Raw genomic sequence first — 27,869 nt, 5'->3', positions numbered from 1 at the left:
CAGAGCGTCACAAGGCAGGAATTACGGACGGCTGAGGACGGCCGCGGCATGCTCGCACTGGGGAGCTGGGCTTGACTGCACTCCGGCGAAGGGGCGGCTCGTCTCGCCAGGGAGGAGAGGGCAGAGCGGGCTGGTAGCTGAGCACACTGGGGAAGGCGAGGTAGAGGGGGAGGGCGGGGGCGCAGGGGCCGCCAGGGGTCCTGGGCCCAGCAGTGAAGGGCAACTGGTGGCTCTACCCCCGTGGGGCCGTCCGATTTGCCCATCTGGAGGGAGAAGTAGCCCGGCCCCCTGGTCTGGGAATTAGGGGGGCTTTGGGCAAGGTTCCTCCGGGCCTCAGTTTCTCCATTTGTGAAAAGACGGAGGCGGGCTAGGTAAGTGTGCTGTGAGGTGCCTGCTTCAGTGCGATGTGAGAGGCTCTCTTGGGCGTGGAGTTGAAGGATTCTGAGTCCGTGTCTTGGCTTGACAGTTCAGTGTGTCTGGCGTGGGTGGGTGTCCGTCGTGGCAGATTTATTGCACGGAGTAGAGTATTTCTAGGTCTCCTGGCGAGAGAGACTCGGATCCAACATCGGGCTGCTGTAAAGGGAGAAGGGGACAGAGGGGCGGAGGAGGGAGCCCAGGCTTGCTGGCTCAGCACACCCCCCTCTCCAGGGAACTCAGATATCCTCGAGGGAAGACGGGCTGGAAGATGTCTCTGTGCCAGCCGGGGCCTGGCAGGACCCAGTTATCGTAGACCCCATTCTGTTACAGGCCCGTTTTTTCTTGGATCCAAATTGCTGAAAGGGTCAAGATTCCTAAGCACGGGGTGGAGGGGTGGGGAGCGGATTTTGTCCCTTGAGCAGTATCCTGTAGAAGGCATCTCTAGGCAGATTAAAGACCCTGTGAGCTGGGGCGCCTGGGTGGCGCAGTCGGTTAAGCGTCCGACTTCAGCCAGGTCACGATCTCGCGGTCCGTGAGTTCGAGCCCCGCATCGGGCTCTGGGCTGATGGCTCAGAGCCTGGAGCCTGTTTCCGATTCTGTGTCTCCCTCTCTCTCTGCCCCTCCCCCGTTCATGCTCTGTCTCTCTCTGTCCCAAAAATAAAAACGTTGAAAAAAAAAAAATTAAAAAAAAAAAAAAAAAAAGACCCTGTGAGCTGACCCAGCAACCGTTCCCAGACTCCTTTTTTTGTTGGTGGTTCTGTTTTGTTTTTACGTTCTGCGCTGGCCCATTGTAATGGAACCTGACGAGCGGAGGGGGTTCATCTGCACGCTGACAGCGTGGTCTACATTCCTTTGGAAATGTATTCGTGGGAGGCATGTGATAAAGCGTTGACTTTTTTTATTGTTTTCAGCGGGGCGGGGCAGGGGGGGGGACTGGGGGAGTGGGTGGGCGGTGGGGAGGACGAAGAGGGAGATTGTAGCCTGTCACAAACGACATGGCATTTGGAAGCCATACCTGAGGTTTTTTGCATTCACTCTAGGATGTAGATGTGCAGGATTCAGTTGACTGAATTTTCCACGAGGAAGAAGGTGCAGAGATCGTGCTTTAGAATACATCAGCTTCTTTCGGCCCGGCGGCGCAGTGGGGAGAGGGCACGGTGGCTCGGAGTCCTGGCTCTGCTTGCCTCCCCATCTCTGAAATAGGATAACAAGGGTTGTTGGGGGCTCCGAAAGCTATCACGGAGCACGGAAGCTCAATTCGGCGTGGAGCCCTGGGGCCCACCGGCCGTGTGCGATTAGAAGGAAGGGGGAAGGCCCAGGGCTGCTCTCCCAGCAATGCTGGGAGGGTGCCAAGCGTTCATTGAATGCAGTTCGGCCTCTGTGCTTCCTCTGGTGGGCGTCCTCCGTGGGCTTTGGCTCAGCAGGTGCTTAGACAACTTCACTAAGTTCAACCCAAACCGTGAACCTGAGAAGCGAAGCATTAAATCAGCCAGCAGAGGCATTAAAGCGTGATGTGCATAATCCAATTACATATCCTCTACAAGGACGAGCTTCCCTGTCAGCCTGTCCTGTAAGTGGCCATACCTTCTGAGCCCAGGGCGCGGGCACGTGACACACGTGTGGAACAAGGGATTCGCTTACAGCCCGCGGGACGCGTTCTGTGACGGGCTCGTGTTCTGGCGTGAACGAGCACCCCTGAGTGGGCTTGGTTCCAGACGCTGAGTCCCTCTTCGGGGCTGGGGGTGGAGGAGGGATTGCTAACTTCCTTTCACATCCCAGATGGAGAAGTCTCGGCATGGGAAGGAATGGTAGAGACTGGAGACAGGCTGCAGCAAAGCGGTGAGCGCAGTCCCTTCTTGGACGGTGGACTTGATTCCCTTCTCTCCCCAGCCGCCGCCAGTGCTCACGGGGCACTGTATTTCAGCACGTCGTCCTCTGAAGTCAGGGACATGCCACAGGGGACAGAAGTGTTGCCTGCCGTCCCGCCTGCAGAGGGTCTGGGGCTGCGACACGGGACGGCGAGGCAGGTGGCTCACCGCCAGCCAGCTTCCCCTGCCATGTTGGGGAGAGAATTTCGTTTCGCTCTCTGTTGCAACCGAGACTGCTATTAGCAGATGCTACGCCCAGCAAGCGCTGACATCTGCCCTTGCCCCGCGAGAGAAGCCTTGGAGGTCGGCTCCTGAAGTCCCTGCTTCCCGGAACCTTCTGGACCACTCCTGACCGTGCCTTCAAACCATGCAGAGGAGACCTGGCGCGACTTTCTGGCTGTGTAGGGGGTGCTTTTGTACTCGAAGATGAGAAGTATTATGGAAATCTCCTTTCCTCTGTTGTAGAGAAGACACTGACGCCTGACGTGCTATGGCAGATCGCCAGGCAGCCACCATAGCCTTTGTTTCTGATGCTGGCTCGCTGGTTTACGCTTCCAGGAAGCAGGGCACCCCACTGGTGCTCCTTGTCCCCACAAACTGTTCCAGCTGCCTCTCACTGGGCCTTGGAGAGGAGGCGCGGATCTGGGAGGTGGTCACGTTCGGACAGAGCCACTCGGTTGACTTCTTCTGAATGTCTACTCAACATTATCACTTATTTACCCAGCAACTGTGCACTGAGCCAACCTGCCGGGCACCTTCAGCGGTGCGGGGACGGATAACACCAGGTCCCTGTCTTCCTGGAGCTCCCAAGCTGCCAGGCATCACATAAAGACGAACGAAATGGTTGTATTTGTGATCCATTCACAGTTCTTGCTAACGTTTCTCGAGGACCTACTTTGCCTTGACACGTAGTGTAATGCATGGGGTCCGTGCACGATGAGACCATGAACAGAGGCCCAGAGAGGTCCACTGACTCAACCAAGGTCTCATGGCTGATAAGGTGGACGTCCAGCTTCTACCCTTCAGGACGTCCACGCTGGCCCTGGTGTCTGAGCTGTTAGAATCAGAAGGGAGACATGCGTCCTGACCAGGAGGCTGGGGGAAACTTCCAGAGGAGGTGGTATTTGAACCGGCCGGGCAGCCTAGAAGGTTCGGTAAGAGGGCCGAGCTTACCTGGTAAGGTACGAATCAGGGTGTTTGGAGCTCTTCAACGACCTCTTCTCCCGAGCACAGATCCTTCGTAAGCTCTTATTACAGAAACCGAATTGCTCATGGCAGGAGCCAGCCTTGTACCCACACAGCTCCTTCTCTGAAGCCGTTTTCTCTCCTCTCCGCTCCCTCCGGCGATCTTACTGGCCAGGCACTGTAAAAAGTGGATTAAATACCTCACGCGTTGCTTTCTGGGATTTTACTAAATAGTTAACGCTGGCAGAATTAAAGGGCCTGCCAGCAACTGGTCTAAAACCACAGGGCTGCTGGCTCAGACTCCTCTTAAAACTGGGCGTGTAGATACAGTTGGATCGTTGGCCCACACCGGGGAACGGTGGGTAGCCATTGGAAGGGATGTGTTGATTTGTGCCTAACAGTCTTAAATTAAAAATCCAGTTGTCTAGTAGTAAGGTTCGCGAGAGCCTATTTACTTAGGAATAGAGTCACAATTTGTAGATCTCCATTAAGGAAAGTCTAAAGCGACTCAGAGTGGAATCTTCTAGAGAGTGGGATTGAAGGGTAATCTTTTAAGAAAAACTTGTAAATCCGTACTCATTTTTAATATTTTCTGACCATGTATCATTTTTTTCCTCGTAATAAGGCCTAACGATGATAATTTCTTTAAAAATGAAAGACAGGGGAGATCAGCTGTGAGCTCCCGTGTTTTAAAAGAGCCCGAGCCACCGGGCTGGGCTGGGTTGGGTCTCTGCATGGGGACCCCCGGGGCTTTTGTTTCTGCTCTGGCATCTCGGGGCATCTGGGGTTAGGCTGCACTGGGGACCACTGCCCACCAGCAGCTTCCATGAGCCACCTACCAGTAGATGATCCAGCTGATGTGACCACCAGTGGATCCCAGCCTTTCACGCAGAGCTGAGAAACAAACCCTCGGGGGCCACCAGAGTGGCGGTGGCTCTGGTTGCCATTGACTTTGGGGTGAGCCCGGTTTGCCATTTGCAGCTTCGTTGGGGAAGAGCGGGGCCCCTAAGCCCCGGTTGCTCACGTTTACTGCCTCTTGAGGCCTCCAACCAGAACCATAGACCTTCCCCCTGTGTTCTGTTGACTGCCAGCTGTGGCCCGAAAGCCAAGTTCATACTGATAGGCGAGCTGGTCAGATTTTTGCTCTTTGTCGCCCCCGCTGGCCCTTCTTGCCTTTGAGGGTCTCCCTAGGAACACTCTTTGGATAAGACCGGCGGTTGACAGAGCGGAGTCCAGATGGCGCTCTATTGGCTGGAGTTGGCAAGCCACTGGCTGCCCAGTCCAGCCCGCCAAGTATCAGTTTGCCTTCTGTAAAATGGGCCTGACCCTTCCTTTGCCACCTGGTTGGAAGGGTCAGAGATCAGATTTGGAAAGTGCCAAGCGTTCAGTAAACGTTGGTTCCCTTCTCTTGTGCTTAGTTGAGAAGAGGTGTTTATAGGTGGGTATCCGCATATCCAAGGCCCCAGCCACTCCCCAGAAATATTTGGCCGTGGTGCAGCCCGCCCCACAGTTCCTGTGGTTCTCGGCGCAAAGTTTGGAATGATAAGATAAAGGGCATTTTGTAGTGGCTGCTGGGGAGGGAACTAGGCTACCCACACTGGTCCCTTGGATGCAGACTGGAAAAAGAACACCCTGAGGTTAGTCCGGGCAGGGGACGTCTGGGGTTTCAGGGAGCAGAACCCTTGGCTGGGCACTGTTATCACTGCTGTTGACGATGAGCAGGTGTAGATTTGAGAACAGCGGGGAGCCCCTTGTAAGCCCCCTGGCAAATGATAGCTGGGATTTGAAACCTGGTCTGTCACGTCCCAAAGCCCCAAGTCCTTGTTAACCGTTCTCCACCCTGACGTCCCCGTGCCGTTAGCTCTCATTCCACTGGCCCCAAGCTCCCTCCTCTTGATCTCGGGGATTTTCTGCTGTGGCCTGCCCTGGCTCAGTAAGCCAGCCTCGAGTTCCTCAGAAACGAGGGAGGCTTCCCAGGATATGGGCTCGGGGTGGGAGCCACCGGCTGCTCATGTTGAAGGCGTGCAGGCGTGAGCAAACATGACCGCCAGCTTGAAAATGGATCCTTCTCAACAGAGAGGGAGCCCCGAGGGCTGCTTGGTCTTTAAATGCGCGCTTTTTATTGATCCCGGGCTCGCAAATGGACTGTGGGAAATTCTGTCCTGAAACTGGGGGGTTGAGGGGGGGGGGGGATGGGTGGGGAGTTTGAAGACCCCAGTCTTGGTGCCTCGGTTGCGGGTCCATTAACAGACTGCCTTCATCCGGACAGCGTGTGTGGACCGAGCTGGGGGTAAAGGTTTTGGAGGGCACTCCCCCGCCGTCCACGCTCCCCCACGCTCACCACCCGCTTCATTACAGCAACAGCAGCTCCAGGCCCAGCACCTCTCCCACGCCACGCACGGCCCCCCGGTCCAGCTGCCACCCCACCCGTCAGGCCTCCAGCCTCCAGGGATCCCCCCGGTGACAGGGAGCAGCTCTGGGCTGCTGGCGCTCGGGGCCCTGGGTGGCCAGGCCCACCTGACGGTGAAGGACGAGAAGAATCACCATGAGCTGGACCACAGAGGTGCGGCCCAGAGCTGGGGCAGGGGGCGGGGTTGGGCTGGGGGCTGGGGGAGGGCGGGTTCCCGGTTCCCGCGGGCCCTACTGTGCGTGGACACGGCAAACGTCATCACCCTGGGGTCAGGAGTTAGCAAAAGCTTTGGTGCCATCTGTTGAATTCCTGGTCTGTGGCAACCAGAGTCCCACCCCGCATGACCCCCCCCCCAACCAATGCCTGACGTGGCCCCGGCGTGCTCTGCCCTGGGGAGCCTGTCGTGCAGGCACCCTCCCGTTATCCTAGCTACAAGCTGCCCATCCTTCAAGGGTCAGCCCCAGTCCCATTCCTTCAAAAGTGTGCCTTCCAGTCTGGGCTGGGGGCCTTTTGCCAGTTCCCAGGAGAGTTGGAGAGCTGGGGTCCCAAGAAAGAGCCCTTGGTCGCTGTCCTCTTATATCCTCCCCCTGGAGAATGTTACGTCCTCACTGAGATCGATAGTCCTTCGAGAACAGGGGCCGGGTTCCCCGGCTTTTAACTTAGCGTGTATGTCTCACCAGCGCACGTGCCTTGGGCAAGGTGCACAGTGGCACCCTAGTAGACTGTCTTTAAGCGGAGGTAGCTGTCACCCTACTGAGGGAGATGACCGGAAGGACTTGGAACGAGAACCCGCGCCCCCCCCCCCCCCCGCCCTTCACCGGCCCTTACCGTGAGGACCCTGGCAGCTGCACCCAGCCCGGGCTTCATTCAGGAGGGCTTAGTTTGTCGGGAAAGGAAAAGTCGTGGCTCCCTGGCAGACCCTTTTCAAAAACCGCCGCCTCGTGCGCTCTGCCCTTGGATGTTTTTTTCCCGGTTTTATTGAGATGCAATTGACGTACAAAATCGTGTAAGTCGAAGGTATACACATGGTCTGATTTGCTCTTAGCTGTTTACCAGGGCCTATGGCCAGTGCCTTCCCAGCCCTCCCCGGGTGCCACGCCGTCCGGCCCGGGCCAGGGCGCCAGGGTGGTAGCTGATTGTGGGAAGTGGACGGAGGCACGGTTGTGTGTCCCTGCAGAAGGATGCCCCACCTGGGAGAGGAGGCGGGTCTCCTCACAGCAGAGAAGAGAATCGGGGAGCTAGTGCCTGGCTGTGCAAAGACACAGAGAGAACGGTGTTAGTTGAAACACAACAAAAACCGCTCCCACAGTTCCTTTATTTACTTGCTTGTTTATTTTAAACAATGATGGTCTCAACGCCCAGATCCGCTAGGTCGCCTGCATAGCAGGATCCTCTTCCAAACCTTGTGACTTTAAAAACTGCTGAGCAGGAATCTCGGTGCCCTCCTTGGCACATCAGGGAGAGCAGGGCCACAGCCCCCGCCCCACCCGGGACCGGTGGCCAGTGGGGAGCATTGGAATCGGGGCGGTTAATTTTCAAAGCGAGAGATGTCACCTCATGGCCCTGCCTTGGCTGACCCACGGTGACTCAGAGAGCCAGGCCTGCGGCCCATTTTAAAACCTGTGAACTAGCAAAGCTTAAAAACCAGCTGCAGGAGACTGACCCTTCTCCCTTTTTTTTTGTCTTTTTGTCTTGGGGGGCCTGACCCTCCTCCCGTCTGGCTCTTCCGTCCCTGAAGAAAGAGAATCCAGCGCGGTAAGTGTCAGCACGCTGGAATCTGGGCTGTGGGGGGTGGGGGGGGGTGGGTAATGCGGGAGGAGGAGGGGACCACGTGGGATCCTGGTGGGGGTTGTTGTTACGAAACAGGAGTTGCACCTGTTGAGAGTGACCTTCGGTTGGGGAAGCTGTCATCTCTCCAGCCTTCCTGTCCATCATTTGGCAGATGAATAGTTTTCAGTGAGCTCTAACTCTCTTTTTTACGAGAGGTGATTAACCAGAGAGGTCAGCTGGCCAGCCCGTGGAGTTACTGGGCCCCCCACAGGCAACCCCGGGGCGGGGGGGGGGGGCTCCTGCGTCCTGGGCTGGGCTGCCCCCCCCCCCCACCTGATCCTGTATTCTTGCTTCCTCCGAACGCCTGAGGTTTCTCCTTGTTCTGGGCTTTAACTCAGTTTAAGAAAGTGCTAGCGAGCAGGCATCAGGGCCAGGCTGTCTGCGTGTCTGCCAGCTCTGAGATTTGCTGTAAATCTTTCTGATCACACTGAGGCTCAGAGGTTCTGTTTCAAGTGAATAAGCCTTCTGAATAAGCGCAGTGGAGTCTGGATAAAAAAAATCCTGCAGCGATTAGCAAAGCTATTTTATTCCTCATCGCTGTCCTTGTATCTGGGGCCATCTAATCTGTTAGGATGGCTTTGGTTATTACCTCGTGTTAAGTAGGACTTGGAAGGTCAGGCAGTTAACTAACCATCTAGACGGCAGCTTCCTCGGGCAGCCCCTCCATTCCGACCCCCTTCCCTCCCGGCCCTCCTCCCGGCTGACTTTATAAACCATCCAATTAGCCACGGTGCTCTCGGCCCCCCGCGACTGGCCCGTGTGCTCTGGGTCCACATTTGGGCCCAGTGACGGCTGGCTACCTCAGAAAGGAACAACTAAAGCTGAAAATCCGTCTCGATTGCTTTAGTGTTGATCCTCCAAAAGGTGGCCATTTTTGCAGAGGTGGTCTGTCTAGATAGGACTGGACCCCTCAGGGCTCGGGGCTGGTCCTGGCTTCACGCAACACCGGGGAGCTCTCTTGGCCTCTCTGGGCGCCAGTTTCTATACCTGTGACACGGGCATATTCCCGCCCAGTCAGCCTCTCAGCCTGGTTAGGAAGCCCCCTCGGCACAGAACGTGGCATCGAGGAGATGACCCGGTGAACAAGGCACCTGCCGTGGCGTGAACCGAGGGTTTGAAGCCCGACGCCCTCTGTCCTCCTCCCCATTGCTGTTTGCGTTTGGCTTTGTGCCCCCGTCTGTGAAAGCTTTCTGCGCAAAGAAGCTCCCCGGGGGGACCCCCAAGAGCTGAGCTCTTCACCCTGCAGCACCCACACGCATGCACGGCAGACTCCGAGCAGAGGGGGCACGCTCCGGCCCCGGGAGAGTCCGGTGGGAACGAATCGAGACGCCATCCGGCCCGGGGCCCGGGCGCCCGGCTCAGGGCGGGCGAGGCCGTAGGGCCGTGTGCCTGTGGCCGCGGCGTCCGAGGAAGTGTGCGGCCCCTCGCGGACCAGGTTGTCAACAGATGAGGCCCCCGCAGGAAGGACAGGGCCGCGGCCGGGTGGAAGGGGGCTGGCTGGACGGGCTGGAAGCCGTCCCAGAGGGCTTAGTCTGGAGTCCAATTAGAGGTAGCTTCATTCATATTTCCTTGCCTCGCCGAAGCAATAAAAAATACTTAGTTTTTTGGCCGCCTGCCAGCCAGAGGCGGGCTGGATCGATGCCGCTAAATGCCTGACATGACTCTCTCCGGTAGCAGCGAGGGTTTTCAGCCTGACTGCATGAGAAGAAAGAGCTCGCTGTTCTCCGAGCCACGTACTGGGTCGCAAGGAGAAACACGAGCCGCCGCACGCCCCCCCTCGGCTCCGCTCCCCGCCCGCCCCGAGAGAGGAGAGGGGCTGGAAGCGATTCTGCTTAGCACGGGGTGGCCGCCGTCGGAGGAAATGAAATGAAATGGCGGTGATTTTCCTGCCGGCGCTCGCAGCGGCTAATTGAATTGCGGCCGTGTGCGCCTCGCCGCCGCTCCTGCACGGCTGTGGGGAAGGCTGAGCTGCAGTCCCATTATAACCTCCATTTTTTCTTCCAAGGCTTGATAACTCTGCCATTTTAATTTGCTTCAGGCAGAAACTTGGCAGGGAAGGGCTGCCCAGAAACCGGCTTAGGAAAAGGAAATTAAGTTCTGTGGCTGGTCCCCACGCCGTGGCCCGCGCCCCCCGCCCCTCCGCCACAACCCCCCCCCCCCCAACCCAAACGCCGGCACTGGCCTCCAGAAAAGTGGGGAGACGTGAGGTAGAGGCTCACCCGGCCTCCGCCTTGGGATACCCTTCCCTGCCGAGCGGGGGTCCCTCCGTGGCCCTGCGTGGCCCTGTGTGGCCTGCGCGTCTGTGATGCGTGGGCCGTGGATGGGCCGGCCTGTAGCTGGACTGAGTCTTGCTCCTTCCTCCAAGCCCCAGGCCTGATCCAGGGTGGGTGCTCAGAAAAGCGTGGGTGAGTGGTGAGTGAAGGAGGGTCTCGGAAAGGAGTCAACTCGGCAGCCCCCTCGAGGGACATCGAATCTGTCCCGGCCCCCCGGAGGGCAAGGGCACAGGTTTGCTGGCCGGTACCCCTGCTGGTTAGCTCCTCCCTCCCTGCTTCCCAGCCTGGTGCTGACAGCCACAGAACCAGTTCCGCTCATGGCCACAGGCAGCATCCCGAGCCTGCCCGCCCGACCGAGGGATCCCTTCCTCTGCAGGACGCCCTCCCGCCCCTGGGACAGCTCCGTTCCCAGGCCTGTCTGCCTGTGCTGTTCCCGCTTTGCCGATTGGCCCTCTTCCCAGGCCTGGAATTTCAAGCTATAGCTGTGCTTTCTCACCTTAGAGTTTGAAGGGAGAACTCATCAGGCCCTTCCAAGCTTGAGAAACCTTGGTTTCCTTTATGTTGCCTCCAGTGGGGGACCTCGGGCACGTTTCCCAACCCCTTGGGGCCCCTGCATTCCCACCGTTACAGAAAGGATGATTCCACCTGCCCTCCTACCTTTTCCCACCTTTCAGAGGGAAAGGCTTCCCGATGTCGCGATTTTTGTTTCTTTAAAACACTGCTCTTTCTCAGAAGTTGCTGGAGGCCCTGCAGTGGAGGAGTAGGGTGTTCACACAAAATGCCAGGTTGCCCACGTACCCTTAGAAGGCCTGTCGGCAGCCCAACATTCTCCTTCCGGGTCAGTCCCCCCATTCCAGTGGGGTTCAGCTGATGACGTATTGCACACAGCCCCTGTGTGTCGGCTGAGACCCGTCTTTCTTTTTTTTTTTAATTTTTTTTTTTTCAACGTTTATTTATTTTTGGGACAGAGAGAGACAGAGCATGAACGGGGGAGGGGCAGAGAGAGAGGGAGACACAGAATCGGAAACAGGCTCCAGGCTCCGAGCCATCAGCCCAGAGCCTGACGCGGGGCTCGAACTCCCGGACCGCGAGATCGTGACCTGGCTGAAGTCGGACGCTTAACCGACTGCGCCACCCAGGCGCCCCAGAGACCCGTCTTTCAAGACTCAGTGCAGACTTGGCTTATCCCTTCTTTGAGCAAATGTACGTGGCCGGCCCAGAATGGGTGTGGACGGAGAGAGGTGTGATCCGGCCCTCATGGAATGCACAGTCTCGAAGGCCGGAACGCAGCTCCGTGCGAGCCTGTTTACTTACTAGCAGCGTCACGGCTCCAAAAGGGAATTGTGCTCCCCGGGCCTCTCCCGGGGGGGACCCGGTCTGGAGAGCTGGTGGGAAGGCTTCCCTGGCAAGGCCCCGATGGAACAGAGCTGACCTCGAGGGCCTGGCCATTGGTGCAGGACATTGCCCTCTTGAACCACCTGCACTTAGCTAATGTCTTGGTGTGCACGAAACGTTCACGCTGAATCTCCTCGTTCCCAGAATAACTCGGTGTCGCCCTCGGAAAGCCTCCGGGCCAGTGAGAAGCACCGGGGCTCCGCAGACTACAGCATGGAATCCAAGAAGCGGAAAGCAGAGGAGAAGGATAGTCTGAGCCGATACGTACGTCTGAAGGCCTAGTGGGCACCACTGGGTCTGTGCTGGGAGCTGGGGTTGTGGGAGAACACACAGGCCTGACTTGTGGGTGACTCAGAGGCACAGGTGGGGACAGGCTGGGTTGTCTGGTGTGTGTGTGTGGGGGGGGTGGAGACCATACACACACACGCTGTGCACATGGGCCACCACAGCCAGGAGGGAATGGATGAAGAGAGCAGAGGCGCCTCCCACAGCCGGGCCAGGGACCCCATGCTGCCATCACGGCCTTCCCAGAATCCTCGGTCTGCTCCGGGGGCCTTGCTGGCACCCCCACACTTTGACCGAGCGGCGTGGTCATGGTATCTGCTCCGGGCCAAGCTGTGCGGGATGAGAGCTGGGACCGACAGAAGGGGGCCGTGCGGTGCTGGGCTCCACTTGGTCACCTTGCTGCTTGTGGCTTTGGATATGTCGCCCACATTTCCGGGCGAGAGGCTGATCGCCACCACCACCACCCCCCCCCCCCCCCCACACACACACACAGCAGCAGAAATGATACAATGAGCCTAGCATACTTCCTTGTCCGCAATGGTGGGTATGAAGCCGGCTACAAGGAGCTGTGTGGCTCCAGAGAGACACGTTGGAGGGGGGGCTCAGAAATACCATAACAGGTGTCGGCAGGTATCGGTCAGGCTGCTAGTGGGCACGGAGCAGAGTGACCCGGAGCAGGGCTGGGGGGCTGGGCTGGGAGACAAGAGCCTGGGCTTTGGGGTGTGGCCCAGGTTCAGATCCCGGATGCTGGAAACCGGCGGTGGTTCACGCCCCAACTGGGGTGTGGCGGGGGTGGCCTCCTTACTGGCTTGTCTCTCGCTTGCAGGACAGTGACGGGGACAAGAGTGATGATCTGGTGGTGGATGTTTCCAATGAGGTGAGCACAGGCCCAGGTGGCAGCGTGCTCGGCTTGGAACCCTTTTCCTGCCTAGGAGCTGTTGTGTCTCAGCTGCTGCACAGACATTACTGACATGCCCCGAGCAGGGCACCGAGGCCTCCGGGGCTGGGGCACCAGGAGGAGGAGGACAGGGCTTTGCTGCCGGGTGGCTGGGGTTCCTTAGGATGGGAAACTCGGTTGGACAGTGCAGGTGTGCCCCAAGGATCCCAGGGGAGGGCCAGGTCCTCGAGGTCAGATCTGTTATCCCCATCACCCCTGGGATCTCGAGGGTAGGGGGTCGTGAGCCCCTCGGGACCAGTTTTGGCAGGGGACGAGGACTGGAGCGACCTACCCGAGGCCAGGAGACCCCACCGCCCAAATATGAGTCCTGAACTTGTGTTTGATCTTGGGCTGGTCACCACCCCCCACCCCCGCGCAGGCCCCTGTCTCCCCATCTGTGAGATGAAGGGGTGAGACCAGATCGTTAAGAACGAGTCGCCCCCACTTTGAGGCCCCCCAGTCTCTTCCAGCCAAGCTCCTCTGCCCAACAGCTGGCGTACTCCCTTCCCATTCCCAGAGCAGGGAGGACTCCAGGCTGCTTGTTGATTTCCACGCATCTCTGTGCTTGTGCTTTTAGGACCCAGCGACGCCGCGGGTCAGCCCAGCACACTCCCCTCCTGAGAATGGGCTGGACAAGGCCCGAGGCCTGAAGAAGGATGCCCCCACCAGCCCCGCCTCAGTGGCCTCGTCCAGCAGCACACCCTCCTCCAAGACCAAAGACCTTGGTCATGTATGTGGGGCCTGCCACTGGCACCCCAGAAGCAGGGGGCTGGGGCAGGTGGGGGTGGGGGCAGAAGTCTCTGGAAAAGAGGCCGGAGCGGTGATCACTGGAGGGCAGAGGGGTGGAGTACGAAGACCATGGATTGGGGTTTGGCCCTGGTGCCAGTCCTGGCTTTACCACTTACCGGCTGGGCCTCGGGCTGCCAGTTAATGTTTCTGAGCCTTGGTTGCCGCATCCATACGATGGGAGCAGTCAGTCACCCCAAGTCCCTGCCGCACAAGGTGGGGCAAGAATTGAGGGGCTGTCGGGCAGCTGGGTGTCGTGGCCAGCTCCAAGGGCCTGGCTCTGGGGAGAAAGGAATCTTCATGTCTTCCCTGTTCAGAATGACAAATCCTCTACCCCTGGGCTCAAGTCCAACACGCCTACTCCGAGGAACGATGCCCCGACTCCAGGCACCAGCACCACCCCAGGGCTCCGGTCGATGCCGGGCAAACCTCCAGGCATGGACCCGATAGGTATAATGGGTAGGCACGATGAGGCTGGGTCGACCGTGTTTGAGGGGAGGCGTGTGCCCCGGGGCGGGGCTGGAGCCAGAGCACCAGGGAGCGTGTGGGAGTTGGGGCTCTCCCCGGGCCTCCAGGGGGACTTTGCGGTCAGGTCAGAGGAGGACACGGATGCCGGCTGCGTCCACACTGACGGCAGGGCTTACGGGGAGGGCCCCTGTTGGACTCGGCACATGGGAGGAGCTTCAGACAAGTCGGGTTACCTGTGGTCCGTCCCCACCTCTGTCGTTAGTTCTGTGAGACTCTCAACAAACTTCCTTCTCTGGGCCTCTTGAGTCCTGCCTTATAAAAAGAGGTGGGCGCATCTCTCAGCTTGAACCTTCTTGGGCCGTGAAGACCAGGATCCCAGTTGGGGGGGGGGGTTCAATCCCCGAGGATTGCCTGGAGCCGGCAGCTTTCCAATGCAGGAAATGCAGGAGGCAAGGCGGCCTGGTGGCCTGAGCTTTGTCCCGGAGGGGGGGAGGGGGGCCCCCTCCCCCTGAGGGTCTCCCCCAGCTGACTTCCTCCTCCTTGCAGCCTCAGCCCTGCGCACTCCAATCTCCATCACCAGCTCCTACGCGGCGCCCTTTGCCATGATGAGCCACCACGAGATGAACGGCTCGCTCACCAGCCCCAGCGCCTACGCCGGCCTCCACAACATCCCACCCCAGATGAGTGCGGCCGCGGCCGCGGCCGCCGCCGCCTATGGCCGATCGCCAATGGTGAGCTTTGGAGCTGTACGTAGACCTTTTGGCTCCTTTTGGGGGGTGGAAGTAGGCCAGGAGTGGGGAGCCGGTGGGGTCGTTTCTTAGAAAGCGGAAGGAACATACGCTTTGGGGTCAGCAGACGTGGTTCCCGCCTCCTTTTGCCCATTAGTCATCACGTGACCTTGTGCAGCTCAGCCTCCGAGGGCCGTCTTTTTCCATCTGGGAAGTGGGGCGATTACCTCTTTTTCTGGGCCCTGGGGGGATGGGAATCCCCAAAGGAGGCCAGTGGCTTCCGCGTGGCATGGGTTTGGTGAATGAGGCTGTTTGCCATACCGAGGATGGGTTCAGACCGGGGTCAGCAGAGAGGGGTGCTTTTTCAGGGGACAGTGGCGTCTCTGGGATGGCCTCCTGTCCTCATGATGGGCCCGTCGGACACCAGGGGAGGGAATGGAGTGGGACTGTGCCTCGTGGAGCCGGGAGAGCGGGTGGGGTGGGGGGGGATCCAGAACACTGGCTCAGGGTTGGTGGGCCTGGACTGTCACCCTGTCCCTGCCACTGTCCTGGACAAGACTTTTGGGCCCGCTGGGCCCGTGTTTCCTCTGAAAGAGCGGGCTCTGCGCGGCTGGCTTCCGGGTTGGGAAGGGGCGGTGCTGTGTGGGCAGGACGTCGGAAGTGGTGAAGAGGCCAGGGGGATGGGTGGCGGCGCCCCTCACTAAGAGCTGGCCTCGTCTTGCCTTTCAGGTTGGCTTTGACCCTCACCCTCCCATGCGGGCCACGGGCCTGCCCTCAAGCCTGGCCTCCATCCCTGGTGGAAAACCGTACGCTCTGGCTATGTGTGTCGCATGTTTCTTGGGGAAAGCACGCCGTCCCCCGCCCCTATCCCCTGCCCTGGCAGACGTCCCCTTGGGAAGGGTCTCCCCTCTAGAGGCACTCATAGACCAGGTTGCAGCCCGGGAGACGGCTCCCGCTCAGCCCTGGGGCTCCCGCTGCATGGGGAACACTTGAGCCCAGGGGGCCTCCATAACCAAATGAGGGGAGCTGCATCAGCAGGGGGGGGGCAGACCTTTGTCCCCCCCCCCCCCCCCGTTACCCCGGGGCTTCTAAAGGAGGAGGTAACATCCAAGCTGGTAAATCGTAGGAGAGGGGGCATTCTGAGGCACAGGGAGGGCCGGGGTGGGGGGCTGGGGTGCTGGTGACCTGGCTTGGAGCTGAGGGGATGTGACCAGGAGCGGAAGCCAAGGTTGGGATACTGAGTAAATCCCCTACCCTGGTAGAGCCAAACCAAGGAGGTTGGGGGGGTGTTACTGGGTTCCCTGAGAGCTGGGGAGCGTGTGCGGGCTGGTGCCGTCCGGCCCGGGCAGGCCTCGTGGGAACAGAGAGAGGATGGTGGGGGGGGGGGGGGGTTGACGGAAGGGCCGCGTCTCCCTTTCAGAGCCTACTCGTTTCACGTGAGCGCCGATGGGCAGATGCAGCCTGTGCCCTTCCCCCACGACGCCCTGGCGGGCCCCGGCATCCCACGGCACGCCCGGCAGATCAACACGCTGAGCCATGGGGAGGTGGTGTGCGCCGTGACCATCAGCAACCCCACGCGGCACGTCTACACAGGCGGCAAGGGCTGCGTGAAGATCTGGGACATCAGCCAGCCGGGCAGCAAGAGCCCCATCTCCCAGCTGGACTGCCTGGTGAGGACCCTGGGCCGTAGGCCTCTCCGCCGCCAGGGGGCGGAGGGGCAGCCTGGCGCGGCCCTCTACTGGCCGGGCCACCGAGCGAGCTGGCTGACGTCCCCGAGCCCCGGTTTTAACGTCCCGACGTGCCGATGATCCCGGGCTTCCTGGGGTTCTTGAGGAGGTGCATGAAAGATGGAAGGCTGGTGAACGAGTGAGGGCGGGACGTGAGCAGGGGTGGCGAAGGGCGCTCAGCGTCGCTGAACGGGACCCCTCTGGTCCCTGGCGAGGGGAGGCGGACGGAGCTCGACACTGTCCCTTCTCTGCCCAGAACAGGGACAACTACATCCGCTCCTGTAAGCTGCTTCCCGACGGGCGCACGCTCATCGTGGGCGGGGAGGCCAGCACACTCACCATCTGGGACCTGGCCTCCCCCACACCCCGCATCAAGGCCGAGCTGACCTCCTCGGCTCCCGCCTGCTACGCCCTGGCCATCAGCCCCGATGCCAAAGTCTGCTTCTCCTGCTGCAGCGACGGGAACATTGCCGTGTGGGACCTGCACAACCAGACCCTGGTCAGGTGAGGCCGCGGGACGGACCAGGGGAGCCTCGTCCTCGGGAAGCTTTGCGCCGGTCGTAACCGGGCTCGTCGGAGGTGCTATGAGGCTCCGTGGGGTGGCCACGGCAGAGCGGGTGAGGGGACAGCCTTGTGCCAGAGGATAGAGGATCCCCCCCACCCCCCACGGAAGGCTCCGGGGAGCGGGGAGCTGGAGCAGGTCAGGGAACGGGGGATTCAGAGCGGCAGAGGTGAGCAGAGGGTGAGAACTGAGGAAGGAGGAGGCCTCGGGACCAGAAGGTCGGAGCAGTGTCACTTGGTGGTTCTTGTGGGGCCTCGGGAGCCGCTGCCGGGTGTGAATCCTTCCCCCGCTATGACCTTGTGCAAGCCACTCAACCCTGTGCCTCAGTTTCCCCTGTGTGAAGCGGGCATGGTGAAGCCCGTCCTCGGAGATAAGAGTGCAGTGCAGGACTGGCTGTGTCTGTTGGTCCTGATAGCTTGCAGCTTGTTGATGGCCTCAGCCCCATAGCTCAGGCAGGGGAAGGAGGATGTGGATAAAGAACGAAGCAGGAGCCTCTCCCCCTGCCCCCCTTCCCCCCCCCCACCCCCCGCCGTTATGCACCTGTCTCCAGGACCCACCTGTAGGGGAGACTCTTGGGTAGGTGGAAGCCCAGCCCGGCGGCTCAGCGAAGGACCATGCGTGCGTGGTAGACCCCCTTCTAGGCCTCAGTTTCCCCTTCTGCACAGACAGAGCCGGCCCGCCTCCTCGGATAGCTGCCCGCTTGGCACTCAGTGGCTCTCCCCTTCTCCCCGCTTGGCTTTCATAGGCAGTTCCAGGGCCACACAGACGGGGCCAGCTGCATAGACATCTCCCACGATGGCACCAAGCTGTGGACCGGAGGCCTGGACAACACTGTGCGCTCCTGGGACCTCCGGGAGGGCCGCCAACTGCAGCAGCACGACTTCACCTCCCAGGTGTGTGCTCTCCTCCCCCTCGCCCAGGACAGCGCGCTCCCTTCCCTCCCAGGCTCCGAATGGCTGGGTCAGGGGACAAGGGAGCCCTCACAGGCAACCGTTGCAAATGGACCTGAGACCAACCTGAGCCGCCTTGGAAGGCTTCCTGGAGGAAGCAGCAATAAAATAGAATCGACAGAGCCTTGGAGTTGGACGTACTTGACCCAGCTGCTCAGATCTGGTTCTCACTTGAGCACTTTGTTGAGCACCTTGGCCTTGGTCTTGTCCCTTATGGGATGAGCACAGCAGTAGCAACCTCATAGGTCTGATGTGGGCAGCGAAGGTGGTCCCTCTTCTGAAAGCCTAGCCACAGCCTGGCTCCTAGAAAATTCTCTATAAATGCCAGGTATCCTAATTTCCCATTGTTACTTGTATTACTTATCTTAATATTTCAACCATATATATTTACTATTTTAGTGTTTTATTTCAATTTTTAAATTTTACTTGTTGATGCTTGTTTATTTTTTTGTTCTGAGAGAGAGAGAGAGAGAGCGCATGAGCAGGGGAGGGGCAGGGAGAGGGGGAGAGAGAATCCCAAGCTGGGCGTGGAGCCCCACGTGGGGCTCGATCCTATGACCCTGGGATCATGACCTGAGCCGAAATCAAGAGTCAGACGCCCAAACCGACTGAGCCACCCAGGCGCCCCTGTGTATTCACTTTTTTTTCTCAAGGCAAGGCAGGAATCCCAGAGACAGAGTCACTTTGAAAGTGAAATTCGGAGCCGGAATGCTGGCTGTACCACTTTGTGGAGTCAGCAGCCTCTCTGAGCCTCAACTTCCTCGCCTATAAAGGGACTCCAGGGCCGAGGGAGAGGGGCTCCGCCTCGCAAATAAATCGCAAGTGGGGAGGCGATGGGAGCAGGAGTGCTGGGCTCCTGCCCTCAGGGTCCCCGAGCAGGCCTCTGGGGAGCCCCCTGGGGCCCCGAGGGCAGAGGAGCTGAACCTAGTCTGGCTCCTCCCCCCTGCAGATCTTCTCGCTGGGCTACTGCCCCACCGGGGAGTGGCTGGCCGTGGGCATGGAGAGTAGCAACGTAGAGGTGCTGCACCACACCAAGCCCGACAAGTACCAGCTGCACCTGCACGAGAGCTGCGTGCTCTCCCTCAAGTTCGCCTACTGCGGTGAGCCTCGGGGAGCCGGGAGCCCGGCGCAGAGGAGGGCCCCTAGGGCTTATAGAAAGTCACAGCCCTGGAGTGAGCCATGTCCTGGAATCGGACCTCCTGATCGCGACCACTGTCCCTCCCCCCGCCTCCCCATCCTTATCCCGGGGATGCAGATACTGCCACAGGGTGCCAAGCTCTCATGGCGCCCGGCCAGAGCCAGTCCCTGCAGGCCTGTGGGCCAGAGGAACAATGCTCACAGCCTCGTGAGCCTTTCCTCCAGGCGGCTGAGACCGCGGGCTGCGATGGCCGATGGCCCCGGACTGGGACATCTGCTTCCCCCGCGCCCGACTAGCTTTGCTGCCTTGGACACCTCTCATCCTCTCTGAACCCCAGCGGGTCTTTCTCTGGGGCCTCTGCGTGGCTTTGGCATTAGCACGGGCAGGGCCCTGGCAGGGCGGCCTGCAGAGGAAGAGTGCCCGCTGACCACTGGCTTCAGCTGGGTCTCCAGACCTCAGGGCCTCGCCATTTCTGGTACTTCCTGCCGCCTTCCCGTAGTAAAAATGAGAAGGGTCAGCCGACTACTGGCTTTAAAAAGAATCTTTTGGGGGAAGTGTGATGTCTGGAGTTAACTGCATATCCTACCTTTGCCCATCCAGCTGCTCCCCCCGCCCGCCCTTGACCACGGAGAAAGGTGTCCTGTGGGTGTGAGCCGGTGACGGGTCTCGCTGACCGAATGCCCCCCACCGGCCTAGGGTCTAACCATGCACTGGTTGGCTGCTCACGCCGCGTTCCCATGGCAGCCAGACTTGTCTGGGGTGGGTCCTGCCTTCCATCCGGGGCAGCAAGCCACAAGCTGACGCCCCCTTTGCCTCCCTCCCGTAGGCAAGTGGTTCGTGAGCACTGGGAAGGACAACCTCCTCAACGCCTGGAGGACCCCGTACGGAGCCAGCATATTCCAGGTACTGCCCGCCATCCGAGCGCCCGGAATTCTGCCCAGAGTTGGGACCCACCCACGGGGATGGGGCTGGTGGGAGGCAATGCAGGACTTGCCCCGGCCCCTTCCAGCCCCCACCGGATGGCGGTCCAGGACGGGTTCCCCGGAGGCAAGGCCTTGGACACGGCAGCGGGACATACCCTGCAGGGCGAGGGCTTTTAGGCAGGGGTTCTCGTAGGATCTCTAGAGCCAGGGGGAGTCCCGTCATGCTCTTGGCTCTGGCCTTTGCGCTGGGCGGTCATAGGATGTACACCGGGCAGTGGAGCAAACTGGACAGCTCTTTCCAGAGCAGCGTTAGCCGGCCTTCAGGTGACTTTGTCCTTTATGTCGACACCTCGGTGTAAGGAGAGAGGTGCTGCAGGAAGAAGGGTCTGCAAAGACACGAGCGGGGGAAGGGACTTTTCCTGGTTTCTGAAGATCTGGGTTCCAGCTCACTGCCCTCTCAATTATACACACTCTTGCCCCCCCACACAGCACACACACACGCACACTCATACGTAGCACACATTTCACTCACACTTTCACACGCACAGCATGCACACTCTTATACACACACACACAGCACACACATACAATGTGCTTCCGTGCTCCCAGCTGTCAAGCCGCCTCCAGGATCCGTGCTGGGGAAGGTCTGGTGTCCGGCATAACGTTCAGAGTCTCCCCAGTCACGCTGGACGCTTCAGGTTGGGTGTGGACCCCTCCCCAGCTCAGCAGGCTGAGGCTCTGGCCCGCTCAGAAGTGCTCCTTCTGAGCACTTCTCAGAATGCTCACACCCTGCTCAGAAGTGCTCCTTCCTGTCTGTAACCTCCGAGGAGAAGCTCACGCTCCAGCGTTCTCTTTCGAGCCATTCCACTTCGAGATCGTGCTGGACCCTGTTAATGAGCTTTTCCTGGGGGGCGGCGGGGGGGAAGGGGCATCCGTCCCCGGAAGTGCCTCTCCGGGCTATGCTGGGAGGGCCCGCGGGGTGCGCCGAGGTTGGAGCTCCAGGGCCGTGGAGAGGGGGTGCCGTGCAGATAGCCCTGCGGTCGTGCTGAGTACCAAGAAAGTGAATTTCTGCCTTTTTTTCCCTCCCTCCCGCCTGTCCTTGCCTTCCTCCTCCAGTCCAAGGAATCCTCGTCTGTCTTGAGTTGTGACATCTCGGCGGATGACAAATATATTGTAACGGGCTCTGGTGACAAGAAGGCCACGGTTTATGAGGTCATCTACTAAACAAGGACTCTAACAGGGCTGTCAGACTCTGGGAGAAACGGACTCGGCGGTGACAGGGCGACCCCGCGAGGGGCCCCGAGGCTGGCGGAGGCTGGCGGCGGGCAGCCGAGCGGTTCAGGGCTGCGCTCCGGCAGGCCGAGAGGGCGCACCCGCCACGGTCTGGACTCCTGGGCACGGGCTCCCATGTCTCACGGACTCCGATGGATGTCCCTCCTCCTCCCCCTCCGCGACCCTGGCAGACGCTACAAGTAGATTGATTTGGAGGCTCGGGGCCCCAGCGCCCCACCCCCCCCACCCCACCCCCGCGGACACCCTCGTGAATCTCCATCTTTCCTTTCCCTTTCTTTTGCTCGGTCCCCCTGCCCTGGGTCGGGGACACTGGAGCGGACCACGTGTTTATGCTGGGGGAGGGAGGGAATCTCCTGTTCCCGATTGTGCAGCGCACAACCTTTGTGAAAAATGTAAATAACAGACTCCTCTATCTTGGACTGGTCAGTGGGGGAGGGGGCCCCTTCCCACCGAAAACGCTAGCCGTGTACTTCGCCTGCTGTATTTGTAACCCACTCGTGGTGGTGGCTTTTTTTTTTTTTTTTTTTTTTAAAGGGACATCCCCATTTGGGAAGGGGAGGCCGGGAGGGGGAGCCAAACGGAGAGGGAGTGGAGGGGGTAGAGGAAGGGAGCCACAGCCGGTGACCAGACTGACCGGAAAGGGCCCCCCCCCCACCCCCCGGGCCGCGCGCGCTTGGTGGCAGCCTGGGCCGACAAAGGTCTGATTCTCTGTGGCCTCCTGCGCTCGCCTCCCTCTCTCTCAGGGGTCCGACTCTTGCTCTGTCTTTCCCTCTTGCCTCGCTCTCTCTCTTTGGTGCACACTTGGTTACGGTGAGGAGAAATGGAGGTTCAAAAGGAGCCCCATCCCTGGTCCTTGATCTTCGGACACGACCTAAAAAGGACAAAAAGCGGAAAGCATATGGCAACTCAGCTCAGGGAGCTACCAGAGAAAAATAGCGACTGATGTGGGTGCTTTTTTTTTTTTTTTTTTTTATTTGAATAAAAAGAATTAGAATTGACGTCCTTTATAAAACGCCTTCTCCCCCCTTTTCCTGCCTCTGACCCCTTCCTCTCTCCCTAGAGGGGCAAAGTGTAATCCACCTGCAGGGTTGGGAGTCCGAAGGGATCGTCTCCCCCAGCCCCACCCTGGGCAGCACAGCAGGGCTGGGGGACCAGGGCTCGGGTGGGGACCCTGATCCCAACACTGTGGCGACTTCTCGCGGTTGCAGTCTCTCTCTCTTTTGAGCCCCAACAGATGACAGGTAGCAAGTGGTCTCCTGCAGGTACCACATGTTGGTACCAGAATGTTCTGAGGTATTAGGATTTGGGTTTGTCGGTTTGTTTTGTTTTGGTTTTTTTTCCTCCCTCCCTTGGTCTTTTTTTTTTTCCGTCGTCGTCTCTTAAGGAAAAGGTAAAGGCCGATGTGAGCCCTGATGGTGGGCTCTCCATGGATGTAGCATATGGAAGATAATTTTGATATTGCATTTTTATGGATTATTTTATAATGTGTGATTCTGTCTGGTGAGAAGGAAGGAGGGGCTCCAGTGGAAACTTCTGGTCTTCAGTGATCTTGCTCTGGGCGAGCAGCTCCCCTGACGGGGGGTGGGGGGGGGCCCAGGGGCCATGGAGACTGGTGAGGCCCCCCCTGTACCTTTCTGAGGGTGGGGGAGGGGCCGTCTCCAGAATTTCTCTCTCTTTCTCTGGTTCATCTGCCGTCTTGTGAAGGCTCCAGCCGCAAAGGAGGGCGAGGGTAGAAAAAGCTGATTTCCTGAAGAAAAAAAAAGAAAATGAAAAGTCATTGTAATGAGCTGTTTTTATATTTTTAAAAGTTGCTATTTAAAGGTTGGCTTGATTGTCGTGTTTTAATTGCCTCCTCCCCCCACCCCCTACCCACCCGCTTGTCAGTCCTCCCCAAGAAGAGCCACTGGGGGCCACTGTCCCTCCTCATGCCCTGGGTTCTGGGTGATGCCCTTTGTCGTCCCTGAACATAGGCTCTTCTCATTTTTGAGCACTTCACATGCTGTCCCCAACCCCTGAAAGTCCCATCTTGCAGGACAGTGAAAGGGCGTGTGCTCCATACCTCCCGGGTCTCAGCACCAGGGAGTGGTGGGTGGGAGCTGGGATTTCCTTTGCACACAGGGGCGGGACGGAGTTCCTTAGGGGAGGACTACAGATCTGTACCAAAGCCTTAGCGGTGAGTGCAAAAGTTTGGGGCAAAAAATGCAACGCGAACTTCACGTGGGAGGTTCTAGGACCATCTGGACGCTGAAAGCCTCCGCCGTCCTTCTTAAGCTTCAAGTTAGATGTTACGGGCGGTGAACTTGAAGTCTGGTTCACAGAGGTGTTTGAAGGCTTGAGAGGAAGGGTTTGCAGAAGGGCCGGGGTAGGAAATGCAGGCCAGTGCCCCCAGGGAGGCGGGGCTGGGCGAGGGTGCTTCCTGGGCTCTGGGATTTCCTCCTCAAGCTGGGGACTAGCATGGTTTCCAACGCCGTACTTGGTCACAATCGTCCCATTACTGTTGTCCCAAATAAATCACAACGGCCTGCTGTCACTGCACACAAAAAAAGGAAGAACTTAACGGTTTTTAAAAGGAGTTTACAATTAGAATACAGCACAGTCTTTATTAGCCTAGGAAGGACAGCCGGACCGCAGGCACAGGAGTGGGCCAGCTGGAGAGGGATGCCCTCGGGCTTCTAGAGGAGAAGCTTCCAGCAGGTTGGAGGAATGTTCATCGGAGCTGCATGGACTTTAGTAAAAGCTCACCCACCTTGTTCGTCCGGGTCTGTGCATTGAAGCCAAGGGCTATCTGGCCAGAACATTCTGCGTGTGCCCCGGACCCGCCTGGGGACTGCAGGCCCCATGAGACACGCCTGTCGGAGGATCCTCGCCTCCCGTCTTGCCCTGGCAGAGGTGGTTACTACCGTTTCTGAAAAGGGGAACAAGACTGAAAGACTGCCCTACCCAGAGGTCCTGGGCACAGTCAAGGATGGAGAGCCGACCAAGATTTAGTCTCAGCCACGGACGCTCACAGTTGAGGTCGGGGGACAGCACAGCCCCTCATTTGTGTGAGCCCTGCTGGCGACACATCCCTGGGCACCAGCCGCTGGCGCCTTGTTTCCTGCCTGTGGTCACCGCCGCTGTCCCTTCTACCAGCTCTCCAAGCTTTTCCCTGACGACTGTCACACTGCGTGCTGCCTCACCGGCCGCTCCCCTCTGCTTTCCACCCAGCTTGTTGGAAACCCAGCATCTCAGGCCAGCAGCAGCTGAAAATGCATTTTTTTTTTTTAATTTTATTTTTGAGAGAAAGAGACTGAGTGCGAGTGGGGGAGGGGCGCAGAGAGAGGGAGACACGGGGTCGGAAGCAGACTCCAGGCCTTTGGCATAGAGCCCGATGCTCTGTGGGCTCGAACTCACGGACCGTGAGATCATGACCTGAGCCAGAGTCCGCTTGACCGACTGAGCCGCCCAGGGGCCCCTGAAACTGCATTTTGAGGGCCCCTCTGCTGCTGGCACCTTTGTGAGGTGCTCAGATTCTAGTCTGTGCAGAGGGGCCTGCTTGCAGCAAATAATCCGCCTCCCTTCCTCAATACCCCCAGGTTGCCCCTGCCCCCTCTCCAACAGGGCGGCAGAAGGTCTCCATGCCAATTTCCTGGCCTTTTCCAAGTCACCGGAACTGTTCTTTTCCTGCAAAGACGCAGGCCCGTGCAGTCTTAGCGTTGGCCACACCTCACCACACCTGTCCGGCTTGACCGGCTTCCCTGGAGGGCAGCACTCAGGGCTTCAGGGGCCCAGGGCAGCCCCGGTGAGTAAATGGTGAGCTCTTAACCTGTTGGAGGGGACCCTAGTTCTCTGTGAGCTGGGCATCTAGATTCTCAGAACTGAAGCCAAGACGTGAACTGACTTCTGGAGTTCTTTAAGCTCTGCTGTTGCTTGAAGCAAGGGAGCTGCATTTAATTTTTTTTTTTTTTTTAATGTTTACTTATTTTTGAAAGAGAGAGTGTGAGTAGGGGAGGGGCAGAGAGAGAGGGAGACACGGAATCCGAAGCAGGTTGCAGTCTCTTAGCTGTCAGCACAGAGGCCGACGCGGGGCTCGAACTCACGAACCACGAGATCGTGACCTGAGCCGAAGTTGGACGCTTAACCGACTAAGTCCCCCAGGCGCCCCAAGGAGAGCCGTATTTAAAAGCGGGGAGAGTATGGTTGTCAGAAGGCCACTTTCATGATTTTAGTCTGTGGGCCCAGGCCATTCCAAGCCACAGCTGACCAGGCCAGCCCTTCTGGTGTCCCTCTGAGCCACTGCCCATCCCGGCTCCCCACCCCCAAGGTGCTCAACCCCAGCATGGGCAGTGAGTCTCTGAATTTGAGCGTCCATGAGAAGGCCCAGAGATACGGACCTCTGGATACTGCAGCTGGAAAGATCCTTAGCAAGACTGTTAAATATTAGAAACTGGCCATCAAATGTTTCATGATGACAAAGCGTATTTTTTTTTTTTTCAAGAACACGGTACTTGAAAAGGAACATTATTATTTTTTTTTTTTTAATTTTTTTTTTCAACGTTTATTTATTTTTGGGACAGAGAGAGACAGAGCATGAACAGGGGAGGGGCAGAGAGAGAGGAAGACACAGAATCGGAAACAGGCTCCAGGCTCTGAGCCATCAGCCCAGAGCCTGACGCGGGGCTCGAACTCACGGACCGCGAGATCGTGACCTGGCTGAAGTCGGACGCATAACCGACTGCGCCACCCAGGCGCCCCGAAAAGGAACATTATTTTTAACGTGAAGTATAGCAAACAAACCTGATGAACCCTTTGAAAACTTGCACAGTTATGCACCGCTTTATTTTTCTTATGCTACTATAAAATGTGCTCTGTTCCAGTACCCATGAAGCATTTTTAAACATTACACTAAAATTGGACCCTTTGTATTTGAAGAGGTATCTATACTGAGCCCTTGATTAAATGGGACCATTGAGGCCCAGAAAGGGCAAGTAAGTCACACAGCCTGAACTGGATTACAAATCACATCTCCCTCCCCCTTAAACCACCAGCATACTCTCCAGGAGGGCAGGACTGAACGACGTTTCGAATCCAGAGGATGAGGGCTCCTGCCCCTTCAACAGTACTGGTGAAAAAAAAAAAATTGCTTATGGAAAGAGATGGCCAAGAAAAGTCATGGAAACCAGCCTCCTGCTTTGAGAACCTAGAACTCACCAATCCACCCATCTGTCAAGCCATCCATCCAACCAACATTTACGGAGTGCAAATCTAATATGCCAGGCATAGTTCTAAGTGCCGGAGTGCAAAGCTCAAACCAATAAGACAGTGCTTGTCCTCACAGAACTTTCTCAGCCAGAGGTGGGAAGGAATGGATCCCACGGGCAGAGGAGGAGATGCGTGATCTCAAAGGGACGAGCCCAGGAGAGAAAGGAAAGGAGAAGAAGCCCCCTCCCAACTCCACCCCCGCCCAGCTCAGGCCTTCCTCACGTCCATTAGGGCACCTCAGTCAGTGCCCAGAAAAATCTACGGTGTGCTCACCCTGACCCTGACTCAGCTCTCTCCCAGGCAGCTGAGACAGGGCAGGTGGTGGCTCAGAAGTGGGCGCCTGGGACCTCCTGGACTGCAGAGGCCAGAAGAAAGTCAGATGGGGCTGGGACCTTGTCTCTCCTCGGTATTATAGCAGTCCTGTGCAAGGGTTCGATTCCCTTTAACCATGTGGACACAGAGACGTCTTGGACAAGATGAAACTAAAACCATTTTATAAGCTTAAGGAAAGAAGGAAGGAAGGGAAATACTTTAATGTCATAAATTTAAAAACTTTAAAGGTTTAGGAGTACTGGTTTAAAATCAGCCAACAAAACCCCCAAGAATAATCATTACTATTGCTGCTTTTCAACATAGTTCTGGAGGCCCTGGCCAATGCAATAAGACAAAATAAAAAATCAACAAGGTACAATGATTGCAGTGAGAAAACGCAAAGTTGTAATTATTTGCAGATAACATGGCTATATACATTAGGAAATGTACACGCAAAGCAAATATGAGAGTTCAGTCAAGTGGCTGGATCCACAATCGACATTCATTAATCAATAGCATTCCTATTCATAAGCCGCGACCAATCAGGAAAATGTAATATGAAGGAAAAAAATGCATTTACCATAGCAACAAAGACTACCCACGAATAGATCTGAGTGAAGCCACACAGAGACCTTTATGGAGAAAAATAACAAAGTTTCATTGAAGCAAATGTTTTTGAAAAAGACCTACATGGATCATAAGTTATACCACATTCATTGGTGAGAAAATCCAACTGTATTTCAAACGCTGTCTTTCCCAGAAACCTGTAATACAGTGTTAAGCAAAATCCAACTAGGGTATTTTCTATATAGTTTGAGACACCAACACTAAAATTTATCTGAAGGGTTAAGGACCAAAAGTAACAAGTATAAATTTGGAAGAGAATAGGAAAGGAGACCTTGCCCTCCAGATATCAAGACTTAAGTAAAAGCTACAGTCAGCAGTCGGTGCGTGAATAGACAGACCAATGGAGCAGAATAAAGTCCATACACAGACCCTCCTATAAATAATGATCCAACTATGACCCATGTGGCATTATGTATCAGTGGAGAAGAGGATTCAGCAGGCAGTGCTAGGAATGGGCTTTCTTCATGGAGGGAAGATGGCTGTCTACCTCACACACTACCCAAAACTAAATTCT

At 57.7% G+C, this 27,869-nt stretch overlaps 1 protein-coding gene across 8 annotated transcripts in view; it reads left to right on the top strand.

Annotated features, from left to right (window-relative positions):
- The window catches only part of TLE3 (TLE family member 3, transcriptional corepressor), a 50,113-nt gene extending 27,114 nt beyond the window's left edge, over nt 1-22,999 (top strand). For 2 of the 8 annotated variants that reach the window (XM_086711089.1, XM_086711093.1), the window contains exons 7-20: nt 5,829-6,033; nt 7,619-7,635; nt 11,523-11,642; nt 12,490-12,540; nt 13,178-13,330; nt 13,704-13,845; nt 14,401-14,585; nt 15,312-15,388; nt 16,003-16,252; nt 16,566-16,813; nt 17,617-17,764; nt 18,771-18,921; nt 19,786-19,862; nt 20,999-22,999. In XM_086711089.1, the coding sequence (XP_086567215.1) occupies nt 5,829-6,033; nt 7,619-7,635; nt 11,523-11,642; nt 12,490-12,540; nt 13,178-13,330; nt 13,704-13,845; nt 14,401-14,585; nt 15,312-15,388; nt 16,003-16,252; nt 16,566-16,813; nt 17,617-17,764; nt 18,771-18,921; nt 19,786-19,862; nt 20,999-21,106 (1,932 nt within the window). In that variant the 3' untranslated portion in view covers nt 21,107-22,999. Of the gene's footprint in view, nt 1-5,828; nt 6,034-7,618; nt 7,636-11,522; nt 11,643-12,489; nt 12,541-13,177; nt 13,331-13,703; nt 13,846-14,400; nt 14,601-15,311; nt 15,389-16,002; nt 16,253-16,565; nt 16,814-17,616; nt 17,765-18,770; nt 18,922-19,785; nt 19,863-20,998 lie in introns of all 8 variants that reach the window. The other 6 variants (XM_086711087.1, XM_086711091.1, XM_086711090.1 and 3 more) reach the window with 3 other exon arrangements.
- The last annotated feature ends 4,870 nt before the right edge of the window (nt 23,000-27,869 follow it).

This window comes from Puma concolor, chromosome B3 (genome assembly GCF_028749965.1).
Source record: "Puma concolor isolate L17-30 chromosome B3, mPumCon1.1.hap2, whole genome shotgun sequence".
Classification (NCBI taxonomy): domain Eukaryota; kingdom Metazoa; phylum Chordata; class Mammalia; order Carnivora; family Felidae; genus Puma; species Puma concolor.
This window is presented reverse-complemented; position numbering and strand designations above follow the sequence as displayed.